At 45.3% G+C, this 27,157-nt stretch overlaps 1 protein-coding gene across 1 annotated transcript in view; it reads left to right on the top strand.

The window, feature by feature from the left end:
- Window positions 1-27,157, top strand: part of LOC147616515 (ATP-dependent 6-phosphofructokinase 6-like) — a 63,563-nt gene that overhangs the window by 12,417 nt on the left and 23,989 nt on the right. The window contains exons 6-9 of the mRNA XM_086777589.1: window positions 2,776-2,934; window positions 3,039-3,092; window positions 3,256-3,324; window positions 3,423-3,552. Of these exons, the coding sequence (XP_086633715.1) occupies window positions 2,776-2,934; window positions 3,039-3,092; window positions 3,256-3,324; window positions 3,423-3,552 (412 nt within the window). The remainder of the gene's footprint in view (window positions 1-2,775; window positions 2,935-3,038; window positions 3,093-3,255; window positions 3,325-3,422; window positions 3,553-27,157) is intronic.

Here is a 27,157-nt window from a genome sequence, read left to right on the forward strand (position 1 = left end):
AGGCTCAGCACCATCACGTGGGAGGAGCTTGTGCCCATGGTCTTGGACCAGGAGGAACGATTCACGAACCCTCCTCAGGGTGGAGGTTCGCAGGCCTTAACTGGCCAACAGTCGAAAGGCCGTAACACAGGCAAAGGAAAGGCTTCATCGGAGAAGTCTTCTGAGAAGAAGTCCGTTTTACTGACCACGAGAAACTAAAGGCAGAGAGGACCTGTAATGATTGTGGCGAGAAAGACCACCCTTGGAGGCAGTGTCCCAAGCGGAAGACCGAGAAGGGTGAAGATTCCTCAGCAGCAATCATGAAGACTCCGGCTTTTGTGCACCTGGAGGTGATGGACACCGATGTTTCATTTTCTTCAGGCAGGGAGGAGGTTGGAGGATTCTCCGCAACGGATACTCGGGAGTGGATTCTAGACAGTGGTGCTTCCAGGCACATGACTCCTTCCCGTTCAGATTTACAGGATCTGTGCAGGTATTCTGGTCACATTCTTTCTGGGGATACATCCACTATCCCAGTTCATAGTGAGGGTAGGTTGGAGATAGTTCCCGATGGTAGAGGGGGGAAGCATTCCTCTCAGGTGTTGTATGTTCCGTCACTTGGTTTTCATCTGTTGTCAGTGCATCAGGTTTGCAAGAATGGCGTATGGGTGGAGTTTGATGAGCATTTTGTTGCTCTCCGGGACAAAGCAACAGGCTAGGTGGTTTGGGAAGGCGGAGTGGAGAATGGAGTTTACAAGCTTTCAGCACTCTCTCTCCCAGGTCCTCAGGTTTGTGATGAGTGGCAGTCTGGTAATGGCCACTTAAGTGTGGATAGGCTGCAGGTGCAGGCTTTCCGGGACCAGATGGTGGATACCTTGCCAGTTGATGGCAGCAGTTGGCAGGAACTTTCCAGTACTGATGTTGGTAGTTCTTGTGTTCGTTAGTCAGAGGAAACTGAACAGGTAACTTATGCTCTGATGTCTCGTAGTATGCGGGACAAAGAAACTCCTGTAGATGAGGATGTTCTTTCCACGGGGACCTTTCGGAAAGCCAGGCAGGTGGCAGTTTATTACTTCCAGAAGGAGGTGCATTCTCTGGGCTTTGTGGTTCTGGATTCAGAAGGGGTGGTTGACAGGCTTCAGAAGGCCTTGCGTGGTCTTCAGCAGGTTTCCACGACTTGGCTTTGCAACGTAACAGGTGTTGATCCTTGTGAGCAGTATGATGCCTCTTTGACTCAGAAGCAAAATGGTTCATTGTGGTTTTTGTGGCATGCGAAGGATCATGGACTCTTTTACACAGGAGGGGATTGATGGATGGAGTCCGACTCCACGGTTAGAGTGACTCAGGTCGGACACGAGGAGATCTACTTCAAGCCCAGGAGCAGTTTTACGGAGCAGTAAGAGGCAGTCATCTTTTGCCTTGTCGACGACAGAGGCATAGAGTACTGGGCTGCTTGTGATGCTGCTTGTGAGGTGGTGAGGATGTAGAGGTTGCATTGCAGGATTGGGCTTCCACTGGAGGAACCCATGGCCATCGAGAGGCACTTTGTTCGTGAACAGATCGTTGCTGATGACATCTTGCTAGAGTTCTGTTCGACGGAGGACAGTACGGTGGATCTCTTCACGAAGTCGCTATCTCAGGATTTGCTTAGGCGGCACCCCAGCTCCCTGTGGTTGGTTTCACAGCCAGGAGCTGATAGGGGGTGTTAGAAGTCATCTTCTGTCTTCATGTTGACACCAGGGCCTTTGTTGTGGGTGTGCCCGCCCTTGTAGGTGTTTTCTCATTTTTCCTCACTCCCCGTATTTTTCCCCACATTTTTCCCTATTTTTCTGTGGCTTGGGTGGCAGCCGCGTGGTGGAAGGAGGACCTCTGAAGCTGGCCGACTGCATTTGGACATGTGCTGCTGGCTGTTTGTGTTGCTTCAGGTCCACGACCTTCTAGATGAGCTGGCCGACTGGTGATGATGGCTGGTCGTGGAGGTTCAGGCCCTGTCGGCTGCCCTACAGCAGGCCGACTGCTGTAGGGGGGCCATATAATATTCCCTCTTGACCAGTCAAGGCTTATGTCCAGTGCCCGGCACTTGGTCTAATAAGCTGCTAGACATGGGTACACATCTTAACTCCAAGTGGGTTACAAAACTGTGTGGGATTCATGCATGGGAACTGCCTGGAATTACCCAAGCCTACCTTGATGGCTACTGGCGTGACATGTCCTTGGACTAGGGCTCACAACGGGCACATTGCACATCACTTACCCAAAACTTGCACATGAAGCATATCTGCTTGTCCACGTGGCACCCAGGTGCAGGGTGCACCTGACAGATACTGATGAGTGTAGCTTGGTGTGCATGGTTGAGAGCTCCAATATGAGAGCAGAAAAGAAAAAGTGTGAAAAAGAAAAGGTACAGCTTTATGTGTCTAACTATATCAAGAAATGCAAGAGCCACTTTTAAAGGATTTTGAGTGCCAAAATGAATAGGCAGGAGTGATGGATCATGACTTAGTATGGTTTATGCTTGTTGAGAAATAACAAGTATCTTCAGGGGAAAAGCAGCCAATTCTTCGGATCCCTATTGTGGTTTATATTGTGCTTGCATACAATCTGTCTCTGTACCATTTGATCTTTACCGTTTCCATTTTCAGTTCTTCATCTCTATCTTGGCTCAAGATGATGGCCATTTTATTGGAATTTATGTTCTTACGAGATTTGAGTCGTAGCAAGAGCGTTAGTTTATGGTGATATGCTTGCTGGTCTTTAGTGTAAATTTTGACTGTCTGGCTTTGGATCGTCATCCAGGGTGGTTACAGAGGATTCTATGCTCAGAACACTGTATCCTTGAACCCAAAAGTTGTCAATGATATCCACAAGCGTGGAGGGACTGTACTTGGAACTTCCCGTGGTGGTCATGACACCTCAAAAATTGTTAGTAGCATTGAGGACCGTGGTATCAATCAGGTGATTGTCGTGTAATTTGCTCTTGCTTTTTGCATGGTGGGCAGTGTACTGATGGTGACATATCACATGTGTACCTTTGCTTGCTTGTGTTGCCTGGATGACAGGTATACATCATTGGGGGTGATGGAACTCAGAAAGGGGCAGCAGCAATTTACGAGGTATTATTGGTGTTGACCTTCTGTATTTTTCTGCATTTTGGTACACAACATTGCAAAGCAACGGCATATGATTGTAGAGAGGGTTTAAGCATAGCGACCACGTGGCTTGCTCTGTGTACCTCGTTTGTGGAATTCTTATTTGGCAGTCTAACTTTGCATGCAGGAGGTGAGAAAACGAGGTTTGAAGGTGAATGTTACAGGCATACCCAAGACAATTGACAATGATATTGCTGTATGTATAGCTTTCCACGTGTTCTGCTTCATGCACCTCTTTATGAAGAGATATGTATACTCATAAGTGCTTAGGAGCTAATTGTTTGCTTGTTTCAGGTGATTGATAGGTCTTTTGGTTTTGACACTGCTGTGGAGGAGGCTCAAAGGGCCATCAATGCTGCACACACGGAAGCAGCAAGTGTGCAAAATGGCATTGGTCTCGTAAAATTGATGGGTCGTTACAGCGGTAGTGTATTCTATCCATTTACTTCCTTGTTGATTGATGCAATTATCTGTTGTTTGGATTCCATGTTGAATCTCTCTCTCTCTCTCCTGTGTGCGTGTGCGCACGTGCGTGCATGACTATGGTCTCAGTATTTGGGCAGCAACATACACTTAGCTGAGTCATCAGAGATTATATATGGTGGATACACACTCAAAAGAACTAGGCAACTAGACATGCTTCCCTCCAGGATGAGTGTGTAATGAGATCAGTTTCCCACGGTGAGAAGGATGGTTTAAACCATAAACAAGCATCCTTAAGAATGCTGGCTACATGCACTTTTGGAAAATTCATGGGATAGTGCAAAGCACAGTAACAGGAAATGGTTGTTTCCCAGCCAAAATTGTGGAAACCCCGTTTCTTCGGAGGGGCCGTTTCTGTTTCCTGTTTCCTAATTTCGTCTAAGGATTTTTGCCACACTTTTCCCTTGCTATGTTTTAATTTTTCCTTGTTTTCTCTTTTAAATTATGATCTATTCTCTATTTCTCTTAACTATTTTCATCATTTCTATTTACATCTACTATATAATGCTAAATACATGCCGTTTCCTAGTTTCACGCTGTTTCCGTTGTGGAGACATCATCTGTTTCTGTTGTGTACAACAAGGGTGCAAAGTTTTCACATAGGTTCTATATTGAGATAAGTTAGGAGATACAGCTGACATGAAGACATCAAGAGCCGTGGATATGCAGAATATGCGATATAGATAGAGGATCAGGCCATACGACAATGCTCAGCAACCAGGATACCATGAGATCAGAGGCAGATTTTATTGCTTTGAGGCATCTGGTCCCTTTTGCCTGATCATAGAATTTTAGGATCAGGGATGCGTGGTTGGACTAGTCACACATATGCTTTATTACATTGACCTATATTGACCCTTGGACGAATTCAGAGAAAGACACTTGCTACATTATTATCCACTTCTTTGTGTTGTTTTCAATCAGGAGATACTGTAGGCATCTTTGTAAGAATGTGTTGTACACATCATACAATTTTTGTCAGTGGCCATTTTTTGGCTTTCTGCCGATGTAGAAATCTTTGATTTTCTTTCAAGAGAACCTCTTCCTCTCTCCCCCCTTGGACTAGTCACACATGCTTTAATACATCGACCTACCCAATGTACCTTCTATTTCTTTGTTATAGCCCTTGAAGATGCTATATGCATCTCCTATTACAGATTGTATACACATTGTGTCTTCTGGGGAATCTATGGGTGGGTGGTGAACTTGAGCTTGCTAAGAATTTGGACTATTAACTTGTGTGTCTCGTGTTTAGAAGATCTTGGGAGGATTCTGTCCCGAGAAACTCAGTTTCCGTCTTGCGAGAATATGTTATGTACCTGATGCTATCCAAAAGGGTTAGTTGGACCAATCTTGGGTTACAGGGATCAAAAGCAGGCTGACTATAGTGGCATAAGGTTATAAACACTAGTAAGTTAATAATCCCGTAAGTGATTGCTTTATGCTTTTGTGGGGGATTACTATTTAAGTGGGATGAGTGGATCTATTGTGCATGTAATTGTCTTGAGGACAAGATGGGTCTGTACCTAGACCCGAGGGTTGATCCACTCATGGATTTGTCCATTCAAGATGCACGTAGCTTGCCCAGTGCTTTGGCTAGGCAAACCGTGGTGGGATGGGACACTAGGGTTGATAGGCATGCATTTGTGATGGACGGGAGCCTTAGCTTGGAGGTAATCCCTGATGGGGGATCTATGGTTGGGTGGTGAGCTTGAGCCTGTGAACTTGAATTTGGACTACTACTTTGTGTGTCTTGTGTTTAGGAGAGCTTTGGACGATTCTCTCGCAAAGCGTTGCGAGAACCCCTTACAGTTAATATCAGAGTACCCTAAACCAAGAGGAGGCATGAAGGTGAAGCATGGAGCAAGATTTTTGTAAGGTTCTTCATTGCTTTTATTAGGGTTTTGTGCTAAAAGCAGGTATTCCTCTGAACCGCTTTTGCTAGGGTTTTGATTTATGCTTGAAGGATGCAAGTTTGATGCTTGTAGAGAAAACGTAGGGTTTGATTTTTGATGACGATGCATGGTGAAGGTTTGGTCTGGAGGGAGGAGGAGAAGAGACAGTTTATGTGCGTGTGTGAAGTTTTGAGTCTAGGTCGCTTGCTTTTAGTTGATGCGTTTTGAGTGTGTGTGTACAAACACATATGAGTGTGTGTGTGGAATTTTCGAACAGGGAGATCTGCTGCTGCTGACGCCGACTTAGCCTCTGTGCGGCGTTGACGCCACTTCTGTGCAGTCCTGTTTGTGCAGTGTTGACTGTGCAGTGTGGTCCTCTCCTCTGTGCACCATCTTCATTTCTGGCACATGAATCCAAGTCTGTGTCTCTGTTGTGCGCGTACAGGAGTTCGATGCCTCTGTTGGGGTCTATGGCGTGTCCCGTCTCTCTTCTGTCGACTCTTCCTGCACCTTCACATCTTCACGAATCTTTGTTTTGACCTGCTTCGGCTCCCTGTTTTACCTTCTGCCTACCTACTGTTTTTCGGTCCTCTTCTGCCCTGTTTTACCCTCTGCCTACGTACTGTTTTACCCTCTGCCTATGCTGAGCAAGCAGGTTTACGCTCATCAGGGCAGGCAGGCTTCAGGAGAGCTTTCTCTACCACTGACCATGTATTCACTTTGAGATGTATGATTGATCAGGCCAGAGTGAGGAAGAGAGAGCTCTATTGCTGCTTTGTGGATTTCCGCAAGGCATTTGACACAGTACCACGAGAGAGGCTCTTTCAGCGCCTGCAGTCTCTTGGCATACTAGCAGATATGACATGGGGCATCTATGCATTATATGAGCAGGTTTTTGGGCGAGTCAGATGCCCAAGAGGTATGTCCGAGACTATTGCTAGTACCATTGGTGTGAAGCAAGGATGCCCACTTTCCCCCACGCTATTTGGGTTATACATTGATGAGGTGGCTGACTTCATTACACGGGGAGGCGGAGACGGAGTTGATCTAGCAGGTACCTCAGTACATATTATGCTTTATGCTGATGATATTGTACTAGTGTCTGAGTCTCCAGGAGGTCTACAGCAGCATCTACATGCACTCGATGATTTCTGCACACAGAGGGGTCTTACTGTGAACCTTGGGAAAACCAAGGTTATGGTCTTTCATACATTGAGACAAGGTAGGAGTCAGCTGACATTCACTCTCGCAGGACGCCAGGTGGAGGTGGTGACATCATATGTGTACCTAGGGGTTACCTTCTCTGCAGCAGCCACGCGCTTCACCATGGGTTCAGCAGCCAAAGCCAGATTGACACGGGGATATGCAGCATTGGCTATGCTAGAGAGACAGTGCCACCAGGCGCATTTTCAGGAGCCCCGGACGAAGGGGTGGCTATTTGACACATTAGTCACACCGGCACTGATGAATGGAGCAGCGGTATGGGCGCCAGGACTTGCTACCTATTGGTGGACACAGATAGAGAGACCACAAGCCCTCATGATGGCACGCATGATACGCAACAAACCGTCAGTACCTCATGACATTATCCGAGCAGAGTTCGTTGCGCCTCCTATGACGGTAGAGGCCATATTCCATACTATATGCCTGCTAGACAGATTTAGAGAGATGCCACAGGACAGATTGTCATACAGAGCTTTTGAGGCATTTAGACAGCTGGTTGAGACAGGAGACAGAGGATCATGGTATGCACAGGTCACACATTGGTTCTCACAGCATGGCCTAGACATGGATCATCTACCACCATTCCAGTATGACAGGGATGCACCACATATCCGTCTCTCTCATAGTGAGAGGAACAGATTATTGAGACAGGACCTATGGCAGCTCTATACACGAGAGACATGGATATCACCTACACAGCCTCTTCCACCGAATATGCTATACTACAGAGATCACTTCATGAGTATCACTGATGATGGATTTATAGAGAGGCCTAGATACATGGAGGGCTTTTTACCACACGGCTCCCGAGTCTCATCACATCGATTGGACATCGAGACTAGCAGAGCAGCACGGATCCCCCGAGAGGAGAGGGTATGCAGATTGTGCAGAGAGGAGGAGAGTGAGGAGCATTATGTATGCAGATGCAGAGCATATACAGCCATCAGAGAGAGATATCCCATTTTATTCAGAGAGCCACATTCCCTACGCCAGATCTTTGAGGCAGCAGACCAGCGCATACTGGGGAGATTCATTCTAGACATACAGCGTCACAGAGAGACATCATTACAGGCTCAGACAGCTCCAGAGGGGGGACGACAGACACAGATTACTACATTTTTTCAGAGATCCACCCCACTCCCAGCCCCTACACAGCAGGGAATTACTCTCCAGAGAGCAGAGACACTCAGAGCCCGCAGGAGACAGAGGACACCTGGCTTTCGGACACCACGCCTATACCAAAGAGAGATGACAGAGATCAGAGCTCAGTTTCACAGAGAGGGTGCGGAGCGACTGGCTCGCTTCAGAGCAGACCCAGGCATGTTCTTCAGGGAGCTGTGGACACCCCCTTCATTGATGTATACCATTCTATACCCCCAGTATGGTACAGGATGGAGCTAGCTAGGTTGCATATCATGATTGTATACTCCATGCATATAGCTTTGCATTCTCCTAGTAGTAGAGCTCCATCACCTCCCCCACTCACTGTACTTATTGCACACCCAGATTCAGCTTTTTTTTAGTTTAGTACTTTTTCATTTTGTTGGGATGACAGAGGATACCTCACACAGGTACACTGATTTGTCTCGTAGGCCGAGTTCGGTCTTTTGGAAGACGTTAATAAAATCTTTCTTTCTTTCTTTCTTTCTTTCTTTCTACGACCCTGTGTGTGTGTGTGTGTGTGTGGGTCTGTGTACAGTGATCAGTTTGTATCTCTTCAGTCCGTGGTTTAGCATGGCTTCTTTTCCAGACCAATTGGCTTCAGATCAGAATGTGAATATTAAGGTTTATCATTATGCTCACAAGAATGATGAGCACAGGAACAAAGTTCATCTTTCCAATGGTGCCCTTGGCTCGCGGTCAACCTTGTTTGACTTTTTGCTTTTTCTTGCTTTTTGACCAAGAATGGTGCTTTTTCTTAATCAAACCTTATGGACCCTGTCCCCATGTCTTCTTCTACATGTCTGGTGTCCGGACATGGGTTTCATCATGTGAAATAGAGCTAGGAGGGCCAAACAGTTACATAAGGTTATTTGTCCTCCTCGACTTGCTGAAGATGGAAATTGTTTCATGATTCTCTGGGATACAACTAGACCTGTTGTTCCCTCGGTCTCTATTGGAATAAAATGTATTGATGATAGACAACTTGGGATTGGCCGTTGGAACTTGGAACTATGAGCTTATTTGGGACACTTTTGCTGGTGCATGCTTTAAATGTAAACAGTTTGGCATATCTCCAATAAATGGCCTACTGTCATTCATAAACCGCCAGCTATGGCCTAGCCCCTGGGGCCCGGTAGCATCAGCTTCACCTTCTAATTCTCTTGCAAATGCCATTCTTGTGTCGCCCTCTGCTATTTTGCATAAGCAGCAAGAAAAACTGAAAGGCTCTTTACCTGTGGTTAATCAGCAAGCTTCCACTAGTAAGGCTACGCCATCTGCCAAGTCTAAAGGGATAAGTATAATGGATCAGGATGGTTTTATTGCCCCAAAAAAGACTTTCAAGGTGCCTTTGTACAAAACCCATAATTGGACCTAGACTCGAGAGAATGTAGCTCACAATGTGGATTCCTTGGCAGCTAATGTTCTCAATGCAAAAGCAAATCTTGTTGTTAATGCGGTCTCACGTAATTGGGTTCAAGTTTGTACTGGAGGTACTCAGCTCTTTGATAAGCATGATGCTATTTGGAATGTATTGCGGGATCTGTGCATATGGATGAGAGTTAAATCCTCTCATTTCTCTATCATGTACATAAGATGCTTCCAAGAAAGTGTGTCACCTATAACGTACACGGTATTTGCAATCCTCATAAATGGAGATGTTTATGGGATTATGTACATACGATGAGACCGGATATAGTTTGTTTGCAAGAACACAATTAGCATGAGTATGGTGGCCAATTTGGCCATTTTGTTGGATATGACATTTTCTATGCCAAAAGCAAGCAATTCTCGGGTGTTGCTTTTCTTTTGCGACATGAATTGGAGCCAGCATTGGAATATAATGATTCATTGGGCTGATGTATCATTGTGCAATGTACTTTGTTGGCTGAAATTTTTCATTTTGCAGGAGTGTATGCATCATCTCAATCTTCCCATGAGCGGCAAAAGATTTGGAATTTCCTCAATTCCTATCCTTGGTTGTCAAATGCTTTTGTTTGTGGAGATTCTAATAACTCTCCACAAAGGGGATAATACATTTGGCTTTTCTCATGAGCGTCAGGCTTGGGACAATTTCATTCTGCAAACAAACACCTCTGATCTTTGGCTGTCAACTATGGCTAGAACTCCAGGATTCACTTATCGCCATAATGCTCTCACTCAATATTGGGCTAGATTGGATAGATGATATTTGTTACATACTCGATAGTATGACTCCTTTTTGTGCAAGCTTTGGGTTGATCGTGCCTCAACACTCTTTGATCATTCACCACTATGGTTGGCTTTATATTTTCATATGCCCTTATGGGAAACTCCTCTACATCATCAGAGATTGTTACACATAATTAACATCTATCTTCTGCATGATGCCTTCAGAGCTTAGTATGTGATGCCATTTCTCCGCTTTCTGCACAGTTATTAGATGATGTTGACACTGCTTGGTTTCATTTTGTTCAATGAATGTAGATAGTCATTGCTGACTATGGTAGGTATTATGTTGCAAACGCTAGGCAAAGAGTTGAAATGGCGAAGAGACAAATCCAATCGCTCACGTCACTTAGCCATCTTCAAACTCTTACACAAGATCAACAAAATATGTTATGTGAAGCCAAAGCGTGTGTCTCTATGAATCAACAAAGCAAGATATAGAAATGGTAAATCAGATCGAGATGTAAGCAACTCCAAGATAAAGGTTGCTCATCCACGTAATTTTCCAAAAGCTTGCATGCTGATAGAGGCAGAAGCATAAAATAGTGTGTTAAGAAATTTGATGGCACATGGACATCCACACAAATGGAGCTTGCAACTGAATGTATCAATCATTATCAACACATATTTCATAGTTCATTTCGTGTGGATTCTGATGCCCTTGATGCTCCAAAATTTTTCTTAAATTGTGTGCACTTCGTTGTTGACAATGAATCTTCTTTGAGGCATGATCTCCCCTTCACTGAGGAAGAGCTGATACATGCATTATATGGTATGGGACGTTGGAAGTCACTTGGTTGGGATGGTCTGATGGTTGAATTCTTTGTTGCTTTTTGGGATGAGCTTAAACTTTTGATTTTGAAGATGATTAATGTTGCATGGGAAACATGATATATGCCTGATTCTTGGAAAGAAGGCCTTGTGTTACCTTAAAAAGCATTGGGACAATCCTTTGATGATTGGAGACTAATCACGTTGATGCAAGTTATCTATAAATTGGCAACTAAAATGCTTGCAAATCGTATTGGTGGTTTTTGCTTTTCCATGATTTGCATCCACAACAATATGGTTTTGTCCCTAGAAGACAAATTCTGGATAATATTGCTAATGTATATCTGGTGATGGAATACGCCAAATATACTTCTTAGGATGTTCTTATTATGCAGGTGGATGTAGCTAAAGCTTTTAACATAATTCAAAGGGATTACATAGTTGAGGTCATGGCTACAATGGGCTTTGGTTGTAAAATGTAACAAGCTATTTTTTGGCTATATATAGATAGTAGTGTCCATTTTGTTTTTGGTCGTGATCTTTCATCGAAGTGGACTTTGAAAAAATATGTGTGTCAAGGATGCCCTCTTAGTGCATTGCTCTATGTGATTGCTACACATCCACTTTTGATGTATATGGATCTTTTAATTGCACAAGGGGCAATTACATGGTTTGCGATTACTCAATGGTTCGCATTTTGTGGCTCAAGCCTATGCAGATGATTCTTTGTTCATGTCTCAAAATGATCCAAATGATCTCAAATGCATCATGAAAACTTTGGAATTGTTTGGTAAAGGAGCTAAACTTTATATCAACTTTCAAGTCTAAATTACTTCCGTTGACTTCTTGTGATTGGCATGCATTGCTATGGTCAAGGCAAATTATTCCAACAGACCACTTGGTTAGACATTTGGGATATCCACTGGCATGGCATATGTCTACGCAGGATGCTATTCTTTGGGTATTGAACAAATTGAAGGCCAAGCTAGCATACTGGAAGATTTCTACATGGCCTTTATGTGTGCATCTCAGAATTGTTCAATCAATCATTATGGCCTATGTGCAATTTTATTTGCCGTTGTTGATCAGGTGCAAAACTAATATTGATTCTTTTATGTCTGATGCCTTGGAATTGTTGTGAAAAACCAAGCATTATATGAGAGCGCTACGTCTTTTAAGACGATCTTTAGGCTGCACTCCTAAAATGCATGGTGGATTAAATATACTTGATGTGCATTATCATCTTTTTGGCAAGAAAAGCCACCTTGATTCCCACTTTATTTCAACTTCGGTAGCCATGGGCCATAATGCTTGTAGGCATGTGTGCTTCTATCAAAACTAGAGCTTATGGCAATTGGCACATTTCTCACTAGGAAGTAGTGATTAGTAAATCTGAAGAAAAAATTCCGGGATGCCCTTACGCATCTTCTCTTCTTCGTGATTGGAAATTAGCTCTGTCTTCTGTTCGCTAGCATGGAAGAGATATGCTGACTTGGAATTCTTTTTGATTGGAAAGCACTTATTGGTCTTCGGTGTTTCCTCGACCACTTGCAGTACATGAACTATGAAAGGCATGCTTTTTGGCCTCTATTGGTGTTACCACTATGGCGGATGTTGTCACAGATAATGGATTTGTGACGACTTTCCCACAAGCCTATTTGAAACATAACTTGGGTTTGCATCACAGGCAAGTGTGGAAAACTATTACTATGTTGTTGCGGCCTTTTGAACTCATCCCACCCTCACGATTGGCAACTTGTTGCTCATACTAGCACTCTTCGATTGAATGTGCTTTCGGCAAGTAATGTGTACAAAGTGTTGCTTTCTTCATCATGGATTCAACCTCATGCCGATGCATTATGGGATTTGCATAAGACTACTAAATGGTGTGACAGTCTCCTTTCGAGACCTTAGGAAGGAATACCTTCCTCTCCTCCCGTGATAGGTGGTGCTATTGGGAGGGCGATGGAATCCCCCCCCCCCCCCCCCCCCCCAACCACCACATCGGTTCTTGCGCGGACGGCCGGGATTCCATTCCTTAGTATTTGCATCACCTCCCCAAACTCAGTGCGTCACATCATTTTGCTCCTAGTCTGCGGGGGATTTGATTTTGCAGAGAGTGGAGTACTCTAGTGTCCTAGGCTAATATTTCATCTGCTAGATGGGACATCTTGACCAAGTCTGCCCTCGTCTCGACAGTCCAAGAGGCCGCCTCCAGTTGTCCCCCTTTCCAGCCACGTTTCAGAATCTCCTCAGGGGGGGTGGGCGAGGCTCAGGTCCCCATGTACCAGAGCACCAAGCCCCGGCAGAGGCTGGTGCAGGAGAGTGGCACATTGCTTGCCCAAGGAGGGACCGCCAGCCGATGTCAAGAGCCGAGCGGCATCGGCAGGCGTTCCAGGTTGGCAGGATCCAAGTGGATACGGTTTTGTTAGAAAACCGTTTTGAGCATTTATCTCAGTAGCCCCCTGATGGTGATGGCCCCCCGCAGTTCCCCTGAGGAACCACAACCACCCCCCCGCTCCCCCCGTCCCGCGCCGCTGAACCCTCCTCCCCCCATCCCTCCCTCCTCCCCCCCCTCCCCCGCACTCTACCTCGACTCTCCCCCTCTAGCTCTCTCTGCTCCAGTTGTTCTAGATCCTCCTCTCCTCCCCCCCAGCCTCTCCAGAGCACTCCTCTCGCCCTGCGGCTGTGCCAGATCTTGAGCAGTGATGACAAGCGGCGAGCTCCATCCGCCACCGGTTGATTCATCATTGTGTGGAGCAGGTAGAAATGACCATTGCCACCTCTCCGATCCGGGCTCTCCCTCCAAAGTCGCTAGGCGCCCCTCCTAGGGTGTTGGGATAGCCAGTCGACTATAGTTGTTTCCGGTGCCTCCCCGTTGATTGAGCTGGCATGTTTGAGGAGACGATGGCTCCCATCCGCATCTGTGTAGTGTTATACCACTCCAGGCTGTCCACCCTATAGAGTGGAGCGATGATCTTCTCCTTCCCCCTGAGTGCAACATAGCAGGGGACGGACTGGAGCACAGAGTCCGTATCCACTGCTATACAGGTGCAGGCCATAGAGCTTTTGCATCATCTGCACGACTTGCGCATCACAGATGTGCTAACCCACCTCTGGCCTTTGGCTCAGATGGAGTTGGGTGGCTCCACCCTCAGGGATCAAGCAGGGGAGATGTGTGGAGGTGTTGCTTTTTGTTTTCCTACATGTTTCTGTGGCAGTACCTCTTCCCCCATCCTACAGATACCTGCACTATGACAGCTCGAGTCTAGAGTATGCATACTCTAGGGCTGCGATAGAGTGGGTCCACATGGAGGCTAGGATACGTGCCCATTTGGTGTGGCTTCGCCCCAAGACTGACAATGATTATTCTCCATCGAAACCCACGCCCAAAACTCTTTGACTGGAGGGTAGTTTCGATAGTTCCGCTTCTCACCGCTCCTAGCCATGTGGATTGTCTCATGGAACATCCAGGGGTTGGGGGGCCCACAGTACTTCCAGAGAGGCATGGTGTCCTTTAGAGGAGCTCCAGAGAGCAGCAGTTGGTGGTACCATTGACATTGTGTCATGACCCTGTGAAAATGGAACAGCACAAGTGTGGGCATGGTGGTTGTTGAGCAAAAATATTAAAAGATTCACATATGGGGTGCCCGGACAAATGAAATGATGTGTGGACACTTCAGATGTGAAAGGGGGGACCAAGACATTAATGTTTTTAATGTTTTATTGATGGTTGCCCCTAGGCCTTAGTGGCCCCTAGGGAACTTTAATGATTATTAAAGTTGGGGCCCTAGGATAAGTTTGGAGAGAGGCCACTCCACTTTTGGAGTTGCATGCCTCTCTCACCTCTCTCTCTCTCTTGCTTTTGGGAATCGTGCAAGCTTAAGCGTGGAGAAGAGGAGAAGCAACGTGGACTGCTGGCTGCTGTGTTTTTGCTGCTGTTTTCTGTGCAAACCTGCCCGTACAATCCACGTGTGCAGGCCGTACAGAGTTGTACGACTGCTGCAGGTTTCTCTGCTGGTACAGGCGGCGCTAACAGGCTGAGCAAGTACAGGCGGAGCTGTGGGATCTGACAGAGGCTATACTGCAGGTACAATCGTACGGACAACAGGTACAGGTATCTGTACGCCTGCTGACAGGTGGCTGTGCTGCAGGTACAGAACTGTACCATCAGGTACAGTCCGGTACAGCAGGCACACCAGTAAACTCAGGCGACAGTAGCACCGTTCGTACAGTTTTGTACGGACAGATTCAGTCAGGTGTGTGTAGGCTGTACGCACAGGTACAGTGCTGAATTACTGACCTGTACGGACAGGTACAACATCTTCAGTTGCAGACAGAGTTTTTCCAGAGCTTGGTTGGTGCAGAAGTCAAGTGATTGCAAGGGAAAGAGTACAGACAGTCGTTGTCAAGTGCAGATTGGTACGAACTGTTCCACGGGTGCAGAATCACGCACTGACTTGGTAAGCACTGAACTTGTTCATCTGTCTTTCTTTCCATTGGCTTATGTCTGCTGCAGATTTGTGCTATCTGGCCCCTTGTGAGAGGAGGGGTACGGCAGATTGAAAAGGGTGGAAACAGAGATTGGACAGTGAATGTATGTTTGTGCTGAGTTGTTGAATCATGTGCATGAGATATGCCAGATGTATGCTCAAGGCTGTCCTGCTGAATGGTCTTGGCTGATCAGAGGGAAGCAGAGAGTGTTGTTTTGAGACACAGATCTGTGTGTGTGAATCCTCTGTGCTAAGAGGTATTGTGGGCTGCCAGATTGGACATACAGGTGTATTCTCTTGGCTGGTTTTGTTGTACTCAGCCTTACATATTTTTGAAATTGAATAAAGAAATACCGCAAGGGGCGCCAAGCTTTGGGGCCAACAGGTGTCATTCTATTTTCAGATTTGGGGCACTCTAGCTCCAATCAAATTTGTTTTCATATCTGGACTACAAGTGGAAGGGTGACTGCTAGTCTACCGCACTTTGGTTTCTACCAGAGGCCGGTTTCAAGGTTCCGTTGCCAGGACCTATCATCAACTTTCTTAAGGGGGTGAGCTCGTGGTTGCCTCGAGGAAAGTCATCGCTGAAGAATTCAGCAACATGTCTGATACAGAAGATGAGTACTTTTATCATGAAGAGGAAGAGCAAGAGACCTCTCCTGAGAGAAATGCATCTGAGGATATTTTTGCAGGAGAACAGGCTGCAGATGATGAGCATTATGAGGATGTAACACAGTTAGAAGATGTACTTGGTAAAGAGGATGATGATGCTCGGTTTAAAGACCGTTTGGTTGGTGTTATGGATGTGTTTATGCAGCTCACACAAAGTGAGAAGTTTGCTGAATTTATGAGATCCCGTACAGAGCCCGAAAAGAAGAAGAAGAAGGTGCGTTCTAAGAACCTTCCTCAAGGTCATAGTGGTGCCATCCCATAGGATCCATCTTTTGGCCAGTTTCCGAACATGCAGCATGCTTATGGTGCTAACTCTCAGAGTTCCTTCTTTGGACAGCCATCTATTCCTCAGCAGACTATGCATCCAGGTTATTTTGGCGGTGGCTCGGTGTTCCAATCTATGATTGGGGGTTATCCTCAGGGAGGCATGGGTATGCCACGGCCTTTTGGAGCAAATTTTCAGCCTGGAATGCAGGGAAATATGTATGGTGGTATGCAGTCCGGTATGCAAGGAACTATGTTTGGGGGCATGCAACCTGGAATGCAAGCAAATATGTATGGTGGTATGCAGCCAGGTATGCATAATGGTATGTTTGGAAACATGGTTGGAATGTATGGCATGCCAGGTGTGGGAATGGGTAATGTTGACCCTATGATGGGCATGAATGTTGGGGGCAGCAATCTTATGAAGCCACTTCCCATGGTTGTCATGGTACGAAAATACGATACCATACGATACGATACCGTACAGGAATTTTTGGTACGATATGAAATTTTCGGATACTGTACGATAAAATACGGTTTTTATTTTTTACACTTACAAGCTATGGAGCTTCAAGCTTGAATGTGAGGGAAGGTTGGGAGGGGAGGAGTCTACAGTGCTTGAGAAACCAGTACATAGATATGTGTCTCTCCCGGTTGGATCTCCCGATTGTCTCCAAAAAAGAACCTGGATGGGTAATGCAATACCAAAGGTCTCCCAGTGTAGCGTTTATGACTAAGGGACCGTCCTTGCACAAATACGAGGAGTGCATCTAGGGTGATAAGTTTAGGGACTCCTCTCTAGATCAAAATGGCCATGTCCAAATGTTCTCCCTCGTGCATAACTTGAGAATCTAATTGTCTAGCCTACCTATACTAGGGATCCCCAAGTGATGTAGCAAGATTCTCTCATCCTACCAATCAAGTGTACACTACCAGTCTACCTCGCCAGATTTTTTAGGTCTCTCCACAACCCCATATGGAATACTGAGTGGACACAAAAGTTGCGAAGTATTGCGAGCATTTGGGATCTTCGTAAAGCAGGGTTTCTATTTTTTTAAAGCATTTGGAAAAATTTTTTTTCAAGGAAAAAAAAATTTGGAAAAAAAAAACAAACTCCTACCGTACGATATCGTACGAATTCGTACGATATCGTACCGTACGACTCGTACGTACGAAGAGGTTCGTACGCGTACGAGAAACAACTATGCCACTTCCATACGATAATCTAACGCCTATGGGAAAGGCGAAGGATTATAAGGAAGGGGGAGCTGCTGTGAAGTTTGATACATTCAGTGGAGCCAAAGATAAATTAAAAGCACTTACCTTTTTACAGCAGTTTGATGCTGCTTTTTCTGGTGGGAATTACACAGAGTCCTCTAAAGTGAGGAAAGCTGCCACTTTTCTCAAAGGCAATGCTTTGCAGTGGTGGTCTACTCTTCTTTTGCAGGGCATAGCACCCACTACTTGGGTACAATTTAAACAGGTCTTCTCTTCCGTATGGCTCACATCTACATTTGAGGTGGATGTTATGACTGCATGGCACAAGTTGGATGCTTCAAAATGTGAAAATTTGGAAGATTATAACAAGAAGTTTTGGAAAGCTTTACTCCCAGTGACTTCTTACTGTGCAGTGCCTTTGTCTGAGCAGGTAGAGAAGTATTGTTGTGGGCTGCCCAAAGAGGTGCGAGATTATTGTATCAAGACTCGAGTAACGAACATGTCACAGATGATAGAGAATGCTATGACAGCTAATGCGTTACTCACTGGAGGATCATCTGGGTTTAAAGGTAGTAAGAACTTGAGCAAGAAAGCTGAAAAATCTGGGCATGCTTCACGTGATGCTAAAGGGTCTTCAGAGACGAAGTATAAGAAGTTGCCAATGCCCAAGAGGACTTCTGAGGAAAGACAGGCTTTGAGAGATGCTCGGAAATGTTTTTACTGTACCGAAGAGGAGCATATGTCATTTAATTGTCCCAAGAGAAAGTCCCAAAAGGACTCTGACAATAAAGGAGAGTCCAAGTCAAAGAAACCAAAACCTTCTGCAGGGTTAGTTTCTGATCTTGTTGGGGAACAGCCAGGTGGTGAAGAGACAGAGTTGTGCAGGGCATGGGGCAAAGTGAGAGTTCAGAATGCCTTGATATTCTTTGACACAGGTGCTAGAGCCAACTTCATTTCACCAGATTTGGCTGGCCGATTGGGGATTCGTGTAGAAGAGATGGGGCCGTTACATGAGGCTAACATGGCTTGTCCAGGGTATGCAGAACCTGTTACTCCTATTATTGGGAAGCTTCGGCTTCATTTGCAGGGTTATGTGGACAGCGAAGAGTTCTTCATCATGCCACTTGATGGCTGTGATGTTTTGTTGGGGATGCCATGGTGCCACAGAGTACATGCGGTGGTGGATACTTACAATAGGAAAATCACTTTGACTCATAGAGGGAAAGAACATGTATTGGATGTGAAACTCAAAGGGGAATCTGTTCCTATTGTATCTGCTTCGGCAATTTCATCAGTAATGAAAAAGCATCTTTCCGCGTACTTGATTTATGTAAAGGATGCACAAGATGATGAGTCTAAGTCTAATTTGTCTATGTTAGATAAGGACAGGACTGATTTCTTATGTGGGTTTCAAGATTGTTTTTCCGAGTCATTGCCAGGAGAACTCCCTCCTGAGAGGCCAGAAGATCATGCCATTGATCTAATTCTTGGTAGTACTCCACCGAATAGACCGCCGTACGGTGTTAGTGCAGCCCAACAGGAAGAGATTATGAGTCAGGTGCAGGAGCTTTTGAATAAAGGGTTGATACAACCTAGCTCATCACCCTTCTGCTCACCTGTACTCTTGGTGCAAAAGAAGGATGGTTCTTGGCGCATGTGTACTGACTACAGGGCGCTGAACAAGAATACCATCAAGAATCGATTCCCCATACCGAGGATCGATGACATTTTGGACCGCTTACAGGGCTCCACAGTCTTTAGTCGCATTGACTTGAAAAGCGGGTATCATCAGATACGTATTAGACCCGAGGATGTGCATAAGACAGCATTTCGAACCACGTTTGGGTTGTATGAGTTCTTGGTTATGCCCTTTGGTTTGACAAATGCACCTTGTCACATTTAACAGAATGATGGACAGGATTTTCAGGCCTCATAGAGCGTTTGTGGACACATTCTTTGATGATATGATTGTGCATTCACAAACTGAGGAAGAGCATAGAAGGCATTTGGCCATTGTGTTTGCAGAACTCAGGAACCATAGGCTGGTTGTTAATGGCAAGAAGAGTGAGTTCTTTTTGCAAGAGATACATTTCTTGGGGCATATTGTGTCTAAGCATGGAGTCCGTATGGATCCAGCAAAGGTGGAAGCAATTCTTAATTGGCCAGATTTGAGGACCGTGCATGATGTACGCAGCTTTCTAGGATTGTGTTCCTATTACAGGCGGTACATACGGTATTTTGCTGAAATTGCTTCACCCCTTCATGCCTTGACAAAGAAGGCAACTCCGTTTAGATGGGTTGATTGGGAAATTACAGCATTCAAAAAGCTCAAAGAAAAGCTTACTTCGGATCCAGTATTGGTGTTACCGGACCTCCGAAAGGCTTTTGTTGTCCAATGTGATGCATGTGGAAGTAGCATTGGGGCAGTTCTCATGCAGGAGGGACATGTGATAGCCTATGAGAGTAGAATATTGCAAGATGCCGAGAAGCATTTACAGGTTTATGAGAAAGAGATGTTGGCTGTAATTCACGCTCTTTCTACATGGAAACACTACTTGCTTGGGGCTGATTTCACTGTGCAGACAGATCATCAGACCTTGCGTTATTTCCTCACGCAAACTAAGCTTTCAGAGAAGCATATGCGTTGGGCAAACTTTTTGTCTATGTTTCACTTTCAGATTGTGCATGTGGAAGGCAAAAAGAATGTAGTGGCAGATGCTTTGTCACGCACGCCACAGGTCTCCGCAGTTTCACTTGCTTATCATCATGAGCTTGATGAAATGAAAGAGCAGTATGCCCATGATGAGGACTTTGAAAGGTTGTATGATCTGATGTCTGAGGGTCAGCGACATGAGCATTATACTCTCAGAGCTGGGTTTTTATTGATGCATGGCAGACTGTGTGTTACCAGGCCATTGCGCCTCAAGGTTATGATTGAAAGTCATGCTCCACCGTATGCAGGTCATAGAGGTATTGACGCTACGGTAAAAGCAGTTGAGACTTTCTTTTATTGGCCAACCTTGAGAAGAGATGTTGATGCCTTTGTGAGGCAATGCATTGTATGTCAGAAGGTAAAGTTTGACCGTCAAAAGACACCAAGGTTATTACAGCTTTTACCTATTCCAGATAGGCCTTGGGAGAGCATTGCCATGGATTTTATATTTGATCTTCCACGGACACAAACGGGCAATGATGGCATTTGGACTATTATATGCAGGTTCAGTAAGCAGGCTCATTCCCGTGCGTAAGACGATCAAAGTGGATCATATGGTGAAGTTGTTCATGGCGAACATCTTCAAGTATCATGGCTTGTCTACGTCTATCATTAGTGACTGTGATCCACGGATGACGAGTTTGTTCTGGAGAGGGTTGTTTGACAACATGGGTACAACTCTCAAGTTTTCATCGTCATTTCATCCACAAACAGATGGTCAGTCAGAAGAGGCCAACTCTACAGTGTTAGATCTTCTTAAGTGTTATGTGTCAGAGCACAAGCAACAATGGGAAAAGTATCTTCCTTTGGTGGAGTTTGCATATAACAACACTGTTCATACCTCGACAGGCAAGGCGCCTTTTGAGATTGTGGAAGGAGGGAAGAAGGTACCACCCATTTTGCATACAAAGGATAAGATCTTTGAGGCTAATCAGTATGTGGAGAGTATGGATGAAGCTTATCGGAGAGTTAAGTTGGCACTCCAGAAAACTCAGCAGAAGCAAAAGAAAGCCGCAGACCGTCATAGACGTAATTTAGAGTTTGCATTGGGTGATTGGGTTCTTTTGCGCTTTGAAAAGGCTAGACTCAAGAAGATGAAGGGTAAAGAGCGCTTATTCCCTAAGTTGAGAATGCGTTATTATGGGTCTTTTCAGGTATTGGAAAAGATTGGTGAGGTAGCCTATCGTTTGAAGCTACGAGATCACTGGAGGATTCACAATGCTTTTCACGTGAGTCTCCTTGGACCTTTCCGTGGGGATGTGCCTGAGGATATATCAGATGAGGCTCAGCCGGAAGTTGAGGAACTTGATGAGGTTCTGATGTTGGAAATAATTGCACACTAGGTGTACTATTTCTCTAGTCTAGTTTCAGTCTTTGTGTCTTGAGTCTAGTGCCATGTGGCACCTCTACATTTATCCCATAAGTGAGTCTACTCAATCTTGTACTTCTCACCTATAAATTGTAGGTGTCACATCAATGAATATATCAATCTTGTGTCTTGTCTACACTCAAACATGGTATCAGAGCAGGCTGCTTCTGCCCTGTATTGCCTGCCATAGCTTCAGGCCACCATCTCCCTAGCTGCACTCAGCCTGTAGGACCAGCCTATTCACATTCTGCACAGGCTGCGCCGACCTGAACAGCCTATTCACATTCTGTCCGCCCTGTGCCGACCTGAATCTTCTGTCCGCCAGTTTTTGCTGTCCGCCCTGCGCCGGCCTGATTTCAGTAGCTGCTGTTGCCCGCCGTACTGTTGCAGCTCTTCTTTGGCTGCCTTCTTCATCAACTCAAGGGTGCGTATCATCTCAAGGAAGCTGCAGATCGACTGTCCTCCTAAACGAGCTATTTTGCTGCATTCAGTTCTGCCATTGCTTCCTCTTGAAGAGTCTACAAGGTACTGTACATTGTCTCCATCAGTTTGCTGGTTAGTCCTTTTCTTATCCTCATATCTGCAAACTGCCAGTTCCTCATGCTTCGATGGGCTGTCAAATGCTATGGCCTTGACAAGTGGTGAGAGAGCCGGCTTCTAAAAACAGTTTGGATCTCTTCTTTCATTCATTTCTGCAATCTTGTAAGGGAATAGACACTGCCCTTGCATTTTAGCAAGAGGTAAGACCTTCCCACATGGCCTCTTCTACTCATTCTCTCATGTCTATCGACAAATTCAATGGGTCCAACTTTCATACTTGGCAAATCAAAATCAAGTGCCATCTTATGAAAGAAAGTCTTTGGGACATTGTTCATCCTGCTGCTCCCGAAGATTCCGACATTGAGCAAGTTATCACTTATGCTCCCACTGCCAAGAATGACAAAGCCTATGCTATCATCTTGCTCGGTCTTGGAGATGATTACATTCATCACATCTCCGAAGTACAGTCTGCTTCTCGAGCATGGATCACTTTGGATACCCTTTTTGGACCCCGCTCTAAAAATTCTAAGATTGCACTTATGATCTCATTCTTTGATCTATATATGCAGGAGGGAGCTACTATAGCCTCTCATGTCAATTATTTTCGCAGTCTTATGGTTCAGCTTGCATCAGTGAAGTCCCCCATCTCCGAAGATATTGCTATTGCTGTGCTTCTCAAAAGCTTACCTGACACCTATGCTACTCCTGTCACTACCTTCAAGTATCACAATAATCCTACTCTTGAAGGTATCATCAATGCTCTCCAAGAAGAGGAAAGAACAAAACAACAAAAGGTAACTGACACTGCATTTTTAGCAAAGAAAGGAGGTTCTAAGGTAAGAAAGCCTTGCACCCATTGTGGAAAAACTAATCATATGGAGAAGGACTGCTTCAAGGCTCATCCATGCACCATTTGTGGCCGTGATAATCACCGGGAGAAGGACTGCTACTCTAAAACCTCTACATCAGCCCCTGCATCTACCTCAGCCCATGTTGCTGCAGCATCTACATCAGCAGATCTTGCTGTTCATTCCTCACATGATGAGGAATGGGCTTTCTGATTACTTCACCTTTCTTGTCTACCACTTTGACCACCGATGATGTAGGTCAAGGGGTTCTAGTGTCTTACTCATTATGCTTTTTGACCTCTCTCTTGTCCCTACCCAAGAGGCAGAGATTGTCCTTGAGGAGGGGATGTCTTCAAGGTCCATCTGTTTGTCTACAGTCAGTCTTCTGTCTATCTAGTCTTGTCTGTCTGTCTATCTGTTGTCTGTCTATCTGTCTATCAATCTGACTGTGTCTTGTTTTAAGATCCATCTTGTCCCTATCCTTGTGGACCCATATGAGGATATCACTTGAGGAGGGGTGTCTCAGGATCTTTTGTCTCTCATGTCTTGTTTCTCAGTCTATCAGTCTTTATATCTGTCTTCTAGTATTGTCCATCTTGTCTTCTAGCTTGTCTCTCAATCCTTGTCTAGTCTCCCTGTCTTGGTCTTATCTTTTGTCATGTCATAGTCTTGTCTTTTTGTCTTCCTCCTAGTGTCCACTTAAGGAGGGTGTTGGAAATAAGTGCACACTAGGTGTACTATTTCTCTAGTCTAGTTTCAGTCTTTGTGTCTTGAGTCTAGTGCCATGTGGCACCTCTACATTTATCCCATAAGTGAGTCTACTCAATCTTGTACTTCTCACCTATAAATTGTAGGTGTCACATCAATGAATATATCAATCTTGTGTCTTGTCTATACTCATCTCAAGGTAACTCTTTGTCTTTCATTTGTTCTTGTTTCATTTCTAGTTTTGCTCTTGCTTTTATATTTTCAACATCTGATTCCAGAGCAGATACTGGCACATAAGGAAAGAAAGGTACGAGGTAAAGTTTCCCGTCGCTATCTTGTGAAGTTCAAGAACTATTCACCGATGGATGCGAAGTGGATGGAGGAAGGTGACTTAACAGATTCACCTCAGGTTTTGCAGCTTTATCTCGATGCCTTTGAGTTAGAGCCGACTCTTGTTGTGGCTCATTCAGGTTCAGCAGAGCATGGGTCTGGAGCATTACCTGATGCTCAAGAGGGGGTAGCACCTCCACTCCCTTGATACAGACAGGCTCAGATGACATCTAGAGGTCGCTTGGTGCAGTTTTTATCTCACCCGAAGGTACTGATGGCTGACAGTACATCTGTTTATGGGACTTCTATGATATATGTGTACTAGTCACATGGGATGTTGTGGTTGTGTATGGTTCACAGTGGTATACAACTTGGACTACTACTACGCCATTGGTTTGCAGTGAATGTTGATACATGTGCATGGCTTAGAGAGATTGGGACGCTGATCTTGCCATATTGTATATTTCACTTTGGATATTTTGTTGTATCACCATAATGCAATCGAGGACGCTTGCCATTTTTCAAGAGGGGGGTATGTCATGGCCCTGTGAAAATGGAACAGCACAAGTGTGGGCATGGTGGTTGCTGATAGAGCACCCCGACTCCGTCACCGAGAGATAGCAGCTATCCGAATGAGACACCAGATGGAGACACAGGAGAGGCTAGCTCGCTTTCATTCAGACTCAGGGTACATGTTCATGCCATTCACAGCCTCAGCATCGGCGATGTATGATATCTTATATCCCTCTTATGGCACTGGATGGAGTTAGACATAGATTTGCATAGCATGCTTGTACTACCCCTTCAGCATATAGAGATGCATCTTGCCTTAGCACTCCATCCACAACCCCACCTCCCATATATTGTTTGTATATGGGCTCCACCGATCCATGATGATTCACAGTTGTATCCAGACACATGTTGGGGTAAAGGCATAATGCCCACCCTTATAGTGTGTACAAGCCCATAAGTTATAGTACATAGTACACTTAGTACTTTTAATGTACTAAGTGCACTATGTGTACTAGTGCAATATACATGTGTGATAGGGGAGTCACACACTCACTTGATGAGTTGACTTATCCCCACAACTCTCTCTCTCTCTCTCCCTTGTTCTCTCTGTGTATGTCTCCCACATGAATTACTCTAACCCTAATTCTCCCATTCAACTGGTATCAGAGCCGGTGCCCTTTGAATCTCTCTGCTGCATAGCTCTCGTTTCACACAGCCATTCTGCTGGTCGTACCCTGTGCTGGTCGTACCCTGTGACTGCTATCAGCTGGCTTAAGCAGTGCTGCTCTCCCAGGCGCAGGTGGAGAAGAAGGCGAATGCAGGGGTGTCAGTGCAAGGCAGCAAGCATTGGTCGCTAATCGTGTAGCGCTACTAGGAAGGCGGCGAAGGCAGCGCTGAGTGTCAAAGGCGGGCGTCAACAGCAGGCGGATAAGCGCATATGGAGTCGGCTGCAACATGAGTCCTAGGCAGGCGGGCGTCAACAGCGCGAACATAGGCGAAGGCAGGCAGGACACGTAGGCCTTTGTCCATACTCTGGCATAACCAGGCGCATAGCCAGGCGAACACGCGTGTAGCGCTGGGTGTAGACTGGCGCTAGGCGAAGCAGGCAGAAACACAAGCGAAGGTGCGTAAGCGTGGACACGTAACTGGCTGCGAACCAGAACCAGGGGTAACTGGCTGCAAACCAGAACCAGGCGCATACCTGGTGGTAGCCTATGCAGGTTCGTTGGCTTCATCGACTAGCCCCTTCTCCTCTACGGCAAGCAAGCTCCACGTCACCTTCTCCTCTACGGCAAACATCACCAGCAGCTAGGAGAAGCCTTGTACGCCTGCACTTGCCCATTTCTGCACAACAGCAGCAAAAATCATCAACCCCATTTCCCTGCAACAAAAAGAAAAATCAGAAAATTACAAGGTATTTTCCTCAATTTTTTTTTGGGATTTGCAATTGAGCAAGTACAATCAACAATTGAGCAAGTACAGGTGTCGAATTGCTCAATTTTGAGCAAAATTGGGTGACATTGGTCACAATCAGGATCAATTTGCAGGAAATTGGTCACAATCAGGATCAATTTGCAGGAAATTGGATGTCGAAATTTGGGGCTTTTGATGTAATTGTGCAATTAAGCAGTCATACATGCTGTATGATGTGAGAAATCGCACATTTGGGCAAAATTGCAGCAAATTGCAGTGCAAATCAAGGGGCTTTTGTGCCGATTGGGTTGATTTGCATGCAGGCACTCGCAGTTGATGCTGTGGATAATGTGTTGATGCCTTACAAGCACTCAATGTGCCTGTAAATCAAGGGGCTTTCATTATTTGGATGTATATGTGGCCAGGGGGAAGCATCGTGAACACTTTGGATGCCTTCATGTGCGTCAATGTACCATGTATGATCAGAAATTGATCTTAAATCAAGGGGCTTTTCAAGTTTGTATGCTTGTTAAGCTTGGCAAAGCAGCAAGCAAGACATTTATGCCTTGAATCCTCAGAAATCAGCTTGCAGTCAAGGGGCTTTTGCCCAATTTCTGTTCGGAACTGTTGTATGCAGTGTTCGGGACTGTAAAAGTCTGATTTTCACTCATTTGGACAGCCAGGAAAGCATTTATTGCCATTGTACGTGCTGGTACAGATTTGGCACAGCTTTGTGCAAGTTTTGGCATGGCTGTACACTGATTTGAGTGAGGAAAAGGTTCAATTTCAGTTGCTGTACTTGCCGGTATAGGTTTGGTACATCATTGGTGAGCACTTGGTACTGCTGTACAGTACTTTGGAAGGGCAACAGAGCACATTTATGGTGCTGTCCAAAATCTGCAGCAACCAGATTTTGGTGATTTCATCACAAACAGTGGGAGAAAAGTTGCATTCTTGCTTCCGCAGTGGGAGATAAAGCTTGGGAGAATAACTGTGAGCACTTTGTGTGCTTTTGGTGCAGTGTTTGCACATTTTGCAGGGAGTCAGGCATTGACAGGTTGCATTTTGCTATGGCAACCACCACAGGTGAGAGCTCTTCATTGCTTCACATAAAGAAGCTTGAAGGCTCACATAACTATGATATTTGGCAAACCCAGTGCTATAATGTGTTGCTCCAGAAGAAGCAGCACAAGCCTATCAAAGAAA

Source organism: Cibotium barometz, chromosome 38, assembly GCF_041138505.1.
Source record: "Cibotium barometz isolate CiBa-2024 chromosome 38, ASM4113850v1, whole genome shotgun sequence".
NCBI classification, from domain to species: domain Eukaryota; kingdom Viridiplantae; phylum Streptophyta; class Polypodiopsida; order Cyatheales; family Cibotiaceae; genus Cibotium; species Cibotium barometz.